The sequence below is a fragment of the Gossypium raimondii genome, chromosome 10 (genome assembly GCF_025698545.1).
Source record: "Gossypium raimondii isolate GPD5lz chromosome 10, ASM2569854v1, whole genome shotgun sequence".
Classification (NCBI taxonomy): domain Eukaryota; kingdom Viridiplantae; phylum Streptophyta; class Magnoliopsida; order Malvales; family Malvaceae; genus Gossypium; species Gossypium raimondii.
The window spans coordinates 13656682-13664880 of record NC_068574.1 but is presented as its reverse complement, the minus strand read 5'-3'; the positions used below and the strand labels follow the sequence as shown (position 1 = coordinate 13664880).

The window sequence follows — 8199 nt, the reverse complement described above, 5'->3', positions numbered from 1 at the left end:
TTAAAATTTTGCTAAATCATTACAGATTATTCATTCTATTTTTATATCAAATTAATAAACAGTATTTTTTTTAAAAACTATAATAATATAAACTAAATACTTTCACAATTTTAATTAATTTGAAATTTGAAAAAACCCGTGAATGCGACCTAGTTTTTACTATTTGTCTTTCGATTTAGATCTTTTTTATCATTCTGCTAGCTGCATAAAGATGGGAGAAGGGCATAAAATAGTTTGCTGCGTAAAAATTAAAGAAAATGCTGAGAATATATTGCATGGTACAGGGTGTGAAGGCAACGAATTATATAATGAACCCAAACTCCAACTCAAGACCCCTGAACTTGACAAATTCAAAAGGCCCGTCCATAAAATCTAGAATAGCTTGTTAAAATGATTATATACTTCATGAACCTGAACTCACAATGCTCCAACCCATACCCACAACCTTTCCGTTTCCCACCTCTAACTATACTTATTTTCGATGAATCCAATCAACAAATGCAAACACAGAGAAACATATTTCACATTATAGAAGGGATTTTGATGATCCTTTTTGACAAATACAAATGCAAACAAAATGTACTTTTCTTATTACTATTAAACACAAAATTATGCTGAACTTTGATACCAAAGGATCCACAAGTTAGATAACCCCTTTTGCTCACAACTTTGACATTGCATAATCCAAAGCATCAACAAGATAATCTGCACAAGTACAAAATTGCTTGTAACTGTATTCTGCCACGATGCCAAAGGACATAAAAGGAAATTTACAAAAATAAGCGATACTCTATTTCAATTAAATAAAAACAGAATTTCAGTCAGCCAAAGTTTAAATATCTTAATTCTACACTAAGTAATTCACTAATCTAATACGGTTTTTCTAACATATGTATACTTTTAAGTTTTTTTAATTAGTATTGGAAAATCTTAATTCTAACCTGAACTTAAGCATACACAATAGTCTAATTTTATTTCAAACCGAGTTCAAGTTTTAAAAGTGAAGCTTGATTTAGCTTCAATTCACGAATTTCAACTCAAGCTTGAACTTGGCTTAACTCAGTTACACCTCTATAAGAAAACCATTTGTTTAGTGTCTGCCACAATTAAGTTTCGCAATCAAATCATTACATTAAGAGAAAGAAGTACCGGCATCATCTTTGGTGAAACACATTGGTGGCTTTATTCTGAAAACATTTCCATGCAGCCCACCTTTCCCAAGTAAAACTCCGAGTTCTTCAGTCAGAAAAGAGAACAGTTAGCATAAATTTCTCAACAATGAAGACAAAGCCTATAAGCTTATTATCCAAAGTTGGAACAATTTGATCGGATCCACTTATACATCCCCATGTCCCTCCCGTGTAGGGACATGGAAGCAGAAAAGCAAAAGAGAAGCAGAAAAGCAAAAGAGAGGGATATGGATTCTTTTGCTTCTCGATTAGAAGATACAGTAATATAAAAAGCCTTTGTTTTCTGATCTTTGATTTGACTAGTCATGCCTTAATACCTCTCATATTCTCGAACAGAATGGCAGTTTTTGCCTTGGCCGGTGTCTTCTCCTTCCTGTCGGTAACAAGTTCCACACCCACCATTAAGCCTCTACCTCTGACATCTCCAATGACTGAAAAAAGGGAAATAATACTGAGAAATTCAGTTCACTTGATAGCACTAACTTGACATTGTAAAAGAACACAAATAAATTTAAACTTAAGATAGAGCTTAGTAGTCCTAAAAGCAATTTTGTTAAATTACAAAGGTCCATTTAAAGCAATTCCTTGTGTTCAAGAATTGAATAATTTGCTGTTCAGTGCAATTCAAAATTACAAAACAATGGTTGGCGAAAATATGCATGAGCAAATTAAACATGAGTTTTAGAAACTGCTGCAAAGCAAATGGGAGGTGCCAAATTGTAGAATAATTACTATCATGTTTGTCCTGTAAAGATCTCAAGCGTCCGATCAAGTGAGAACCAACATCAGCACAATGTGCTTGACGCTTCTCCTTGTCTATAACTCTGAGCACTGCAAGTCCACCAGCAGAACATACAGGATTTCCTCCAAAAGTGTTAAACTGAATTTTTTGAGCCATCACATTTGCAATTTCTGGTGTAGTGACCACTGCACCTAATGGTAATCCATTGCCGATACCCTGACAAACACGAAATGTTATGTAACAGGACACTACCATTTCTTATAGCAATGACAAAAGATAGCTAAACTAAATGAAATTATGTACCAATGTTCACAGAATTTAGTACAAAGCAACAAAGTTCGATGATTAAAGACCTTTGCCATGGTAACTATGTCAGGAATGACACCTTGAGTCTCAAAACCCCAATAATGGCTTCCTGTGCGACCAAATCCCGTTTGTACTTCATCGGCAATGCAGACACCGCCTGCCTTGCGTACAATGTCATAAACCTGTTTCAGATATCCTGGGGCTAGTTCAACTGCTCCTCCAACTCCCTAATAATAATTACAATTTGAAAATTTCAGTATCCAGTTTTAAAGAGCAAGAGGAAAAAAAAATCAAAAACACCTAAAGGAGACAATTGTTGCCAATTTAACCTGAATGGTTTCTGCTATAAACCCAGCAACTTTTCCTGAAGTACCATACTCAATGTGATCTTGTACATCTTTGGCATAACGAGTAGCATCAGAGCCAAACACTCCACGAAAAGGATCTGGATTAATAACATGATGGATTTCACCCTGTCACATTCCAATATAACATTCAGAAATCAGCATTCTAGTTTGAACTTTGAATGATAGTATCTCTGTCAAAGAGCTAGTATATAGATGTAAAGGGAATATATAATGGTTACATAGCTAAAATTTTTAAAATGAAGTCCAAGATACAAGTTCAAGGCTTGAAAAATAAGGCAACTACCTTGTCGATGAAAAGCAGAGGATAAATAAAAGATAAATACCATATACACTCATCTAATACATAGTTCACACGCTCATTTAATACATACATTTCAACATTTCCATTATAGACCCAAAACAAATTTAATACTTTTCACTTTCCTTAGAATAAAGAAATAGATAAATGAGAGAGCATCATTTTGGTGCAATATTTTAGTGCATGTAACTACCCAATAATATAAAACAATTATTCCAATCCCATGGGATAAGATTGTGAGCTAAATACCCATTAATAAATAGGGTAAACTACCTAGTTGGTCATCCAACTTTTAAGGCGTTTTTATTTTGGTCACCCAAACTCACCCAACCAACCGTTAACCTATAATGGGGTCTGACTTGGCACACCCCTTATTGGTCAAATCCCACTATAAACCACTTCTTTGACCAAGTCAAACTTCTGAACGAATCAAAATTTTCTTTCCCCCTTCTTCTTCTTCCTCTTCTTCTTCTTCCCTAACCCCACTTTTTTTCTTCCACGCCTCTACTCCTTCTGTCCCTTTGCTCCCTGCTCTCAAACTTGATGTGTGTTAGTTTTCCTGACTGTTCTGTATATGTTGTTCTTAGTATATACAAAGAACTGATACAGTTTTTTGCAGGAATGTTGCTAATAACAACCTTGACGGACCTCTTCCCGATAATCTTAGCTCATGTACAAATCTCAACAGCCTGTACGCACTGATATACCGATCTAATTTCTGTTCTAAACGTGAAGAACCTTAAGGTAGTAACCTATTGATTGATTTGTTGATAGTAATGTGCATGGCAACAAGTTTTTTTTTTTTTTTGAGTAAAAGACGACCACAAGGGTCAGGACTTATTATTAGATAATATCACTAATAACAGCATTATGGATGTCTTTTGGATAATCCATATCAAAAAACCACTTCTTAGCTTCTCTACACATTTTAGTGCAAATTAAATCGGCCACCCTATTACAGGATCGATGAGACCAAGCTAAACTGGCGTGCATGGCAACAAGTTGAATGGAACCATTCCACCTGCTTTTGAAAGGCTAGAGAGTATGACCTACCTGTAAGCTTCACTCTTGTCATATTAATGCTCTATTTGGGAGCATGGTGGGGGACACCATGCTACCAAATGGAGCCTAAATACTTGGTTCAATTGCACACTAGCAACTCCCTGTTAGTATTTCTAACTCATAGTAATATTTAAGGTTTGCTTGTAGGGTCTCAAAGCTGTAGTAGAGCCAATCTTGCAATTTAGAAGAAAATGGAAATTAAGACAAGATATGGAACATTCCTCCAATTTCAGACAAACCCTTCATTTGCTTTTGCTTTGTTATTTTTTGGGTCTGAATGATCTTGCTCTTGCTGATCCTCCCTATTCACTTTGTTCAAACAATACCAATAATAATTCATCGGAATACTTCATTTCAAAGTAGTCTGATTCATGTTTGGAAAATTTAGGAGCAAACTCGATCTTCACAGTTTGAGAGCAGGGAGCAAAGGGGTAGAAGGAGCAGGGGGTGAGAAGAGAAAAAGTTAGGGCTAGGGAAAAAGGAGGGGGAAAGAAAATTTTGATTGGTTCAAAAGTTTGACTTGGTCAAAGAAGCGCCCTAAAAATTGGTAACAAATATAATATCTATAAGTTTAGCATGCACCAAAAGTGAGATAAGATTAAATCATCTATTCCCATTCACTTTCTTATCTTATACTATCCTCTAGAACTTCCGGCATGTCAAATCCATTGTTCAACATCATATTTAGCTAACAAGCAATTGGAAAAAGGGAACATCAAAGTTATCTAATTATTTGAACAAAAGCACACCATTAAGCAAAAGTCAAAGAAAGTTTAAAGCCAATGGCTGCTAAAACAGAACATCTAGTTTTCAACATGACTTGGTGATATAAAAACATGAAATTTTTGTAGGAATTTCTAAGACATGATAAGTAAACAAACCTCTGGTATTGGGTACTTCCATGTGTTCAGCGCAGTGAGTCCAATAGTACTAGAACTTCCACCATGATAAGCATTTCTCAAGGAAATCATACCAAGATTACCAGAGTATAGTCTGGCCATCAGCATTGCTAACTCATTTGCCTCACTCCCAGAATTCACGAAATATACAACCTGAAAGAAGTTCATAAAACAATTCATTCCAGACATCATTTAGGGATCAATTGACCAAGCCTTTCTTTTCCAGTCATTTCCCCCATGAATACCAATAGCGAAACACTCTGTTTTTATCAATAAACAGTTTTATTGATAACAGTGGATGAATTCATATATTGCTTTACTTGAAATTAAGAAGAAAATAAATTGCAACCATTTTTTAACTATTAGCATTTTTGCTTTCATAAATTTTATTATTAATAATAAATAAATAAAAATAAAAGGACAAACAAAAATTTTAACTAAAATGATCAATGACTTCAACATAATAATTTCATATTACTCAATTATGAATTTGTTATAACTGCCAATTCCTTTTTCCTTTAATCCAAAATTCTCATTAAAAAGGAAAACATAAATATTAAGAATCTACTGATGCATCACCAGAATGGAGAAAATAATAATAAAATCATTTTAAAAAATGAAAAACTAAAGCTCAGCGAAAGAAGAAGAAATCAACCTTGAGATTTCCAGGCATTTTGGAAGCTAAAGCTTCAGCAAAATCAGCAATTGCATGATGGAGATAAATAGTGGTAGCGTGCTGGAGTAGCTTATTTTGCTCTGTTATTGCATTCAAAACCTCCGGATGGCAATGACCACACGACACCGTTACGATTCCAGCAAATGCATCCAAATATCTCCTCCCGTTTTCATCATACAAATATTGCATTTTTCCTTCAACAATATTCAACTGAATACATTTTGTTTTAAAAAAAAGCATAAATTAATCATGAATATATAAAATAAAATAAAAAGGAGCAACTATATAATCTGAAAAAAAAGGAAAAAAATCATTTACAGGCTTTTGGTAGTAGTAGAAGAGAGAGGGGCCCAAGAACTTCTTCCGCTTCTCAAGGATTTGATCGGCCGACGGTCCGTTGTACGGTTTCGGCTGGTAATCGAACGGTGGAAGCTGACGTGGCGCATTGTGGAATGGTGTAGCGGCAGCGGAAGTAACGGTAGAGAAGGAAGTGCAGGGAGAAAGTACAGGGTTAGAATTGAAGTTGAGTATTGCTTTGCCTTCTCCGAAGGTTCTCCTCAACACTTTTCTCTGTAACATCATCGCCATATCTTACCCAAAACCTATAAAAATTTCACAGATTCCTCTCTTGTTCGAGAAAGTGGGAAAAAAGAAGAGATTTATGGAGTGAGTGGACTGTTTTCCTTTTTCTTTTTCCACTGTTTTATTACCAAAATAATGATTTGATGAGATGACACTAAAATTTTAAAATATTTAAATGCTTGTTATAAGAAAATTTTCTTTTCAGATTCGTCTTTATCTAGCGAATCCTTGGATGTTAATTTCAATCCGAATTTCAAGATTTTTTTTATATTATCACGGGTGTGACATACATTAGATTTATAAAGTGGGTATTAAAACTCATTTATGCTTCCATTATAATAATAATAAATTTATTTATTTATTACGAATCATATTTTATTTTGTTTAAATTTTCATTAATTCTTTGATGCATGCACAAAATTTACAAATATCTCATTTATATATTTTATTATAAAATTAAATATTTATATATCTCAAAGACAAAAATGGTCATAATTTGGTAATTGAAGTTTTAGAGTCGAAAATTAGGGCAAAACACCATTAAAAGCCTTTTTTTTAAAATTTATCGAAATGGGCCCGGTATTTTATTATTTATAAGAATGACCCTTTTTCTCAAAAGCGCGTCCACGTCAACGCGATGTCAGGGGACGTGGCAGAAAAACGCGTCCCTGAGGGTGCGCTTTGCCTACGTGAACATAAATCACTCCCTCAAAGGCGCGTTTTGCTACCACATAAGCGCTCCCCTGGGGACGCGTTTTGTCCGTTTCTCCCACGTTAGGTTTTGGGTTTTTAGGGTTAGGGTTAGGGTTAGGGTTTAAGGTTTTTAAGATTTTAGGGTTTTGGAGAAAAAATTAAATGAATAAGGGATTAGGGTTTAGGGTTTCTTAATTAAATTAATTATATTTTTTTCAAAATTGGATTAGGTTTCGTGTTATGGTTTTTTTTAAAAAAATCAATTAAATTAGGGTTTAGGGTTACGTGAGTAATTTAATTAAAAATTTATTAAGGAAATCGCTCCCACTTGGACACGTTTTAGATACAGTAGGTCCTGAAAAAATAATTTTGAGTTGACGTTTCTGAGCAAATAGTATAAAAAACGCTTCAAGCAGGATGCTTTATCAGAAGAATTTCTAAAATTGCTCCCACGTGAACGCGCTTTTGCTACAGTAGGTCCTGAAAAAATAATTTCGAGTTGACGTTTCTGAGCAAATAGTATAAAAAACACTTCAAGTATGATGCTTTATCAGATGAATTTTTGAAATCGCTCCCACGTGGACGCACTTTTGCTACAATAGGTCCTGAAAAAATAATTTCGAGTTGACTTTTCTGAGCAAATAGTATAAAAAACGTTTCAAGCAGGATGCTTTATCAGAAGAATTTTTGAAATCGCTCCCACGTGGACGCGTTTTTGCTATAGTAGCATGTTTGGTCTGAGGCTATAAATGAGGCAAAAAATGTTCTCAGATTGCATAAGTTACAGCAAAAACAATTTAGAGAGGCTAAGAAGGTTAGAAATTAAAGATGAGTGAGCGTATTAGTGCTGTTATTTACTATGATGGTGAGGTTTGCCACACCGAGAACGGTGTTATTTTTTATCGGAGAATACAGTGCAACTGGTTTTTAACCAGAACATAGATTTGACAGAACTTCGTAAAAAAATTAGGCGTAAAATTTTCAGATCGACGCCAATGAAAGTTCTGTCTATTACGTATCGATTTTGTTCTTCTGTTGATCCGGTGACATATGACTCGGTCGACATAAAATGTGCTCGTAGCTTGGAGGCAATGGTGCAGACTTATCTTGCTAGTGGAGCACCTTATATTGAGTTATATGTACAATTTACATTGCCAAATGATGTACTTGTGACTGGTGTTCAAGAGGTATACACGACCCCTAGCCGACACTCGGTTAGCGGGTTACAAAACACGGAACAGCCCATGTTTGGTAGTGGTGTAGAATGCACATCACCTGCAAGACACTCTGTCGGTGGATGGGACATGTACGTCGGTGGCTTGATGTATGATGCTGAAAATACGTACTGGAGAACGGCATCAAGTTCTAGTGGTTGGCAATCTA

General features: G+C 35.0%; 1 protein-coding gene across 1 annotated transcript; it reads right to left on the bottom strand.

The window, feature by feature from the left end:
* Positions 1–499: 499 nt before the first annotated feature.
* LOC105777154 (alanine--glyoxylate aminotransferase 2 homolog 1, mitochondrial) lies at positions 500–6283 on the bottom strand. Its single transcript, XM_012600246.2, has 9 exons — positions 5860–6283; positions 5521–5751; positions 4848–5018; positions 2568–2711; positions 2286–2465; positions 1923–2148; positions 1508–1621; positions 1150–1236; positions 500–705 (listed from the first exon to the last, which is right to left on the bottom strand). Exons 1-9 carry the CDS (start codon positions 6127–6129, stop codon positions 662–664), a joined length of 1467 nt encoding a protein of 488 aa, XP_012455700.1. The 5' UTR covers positions 6130–6283; the 3' UTR covers positions 500–661.
* Positions 6284–8199: the final 1916 nt, after the last annotated feature.

Bases quoted from the DNA above. Each gene is read 5' to 3' on its own strand.
- LOC105777154 (XM_012600246.2), bottom strand. From the start codon at position 6,129: ATGGCGATGATGTTACAGAGAAAAGTGTTGAGGAGAACCTTCGGAGAA. The intron at 5,752-5,859 runs GTAAATGATTTT...AAATGTATTCAG, and splicing joins TCTACTACTACCAAAAGCCT to TTGAATATTGTTGAAGGAAA. The intron at 1,237-1,507 runs GTATTAAGGCAT...TTCTGACTGAAG, and splicing joins TCTGTTCGAGAATATGAGAG to AACTCGGAGTTTTACTTGGG.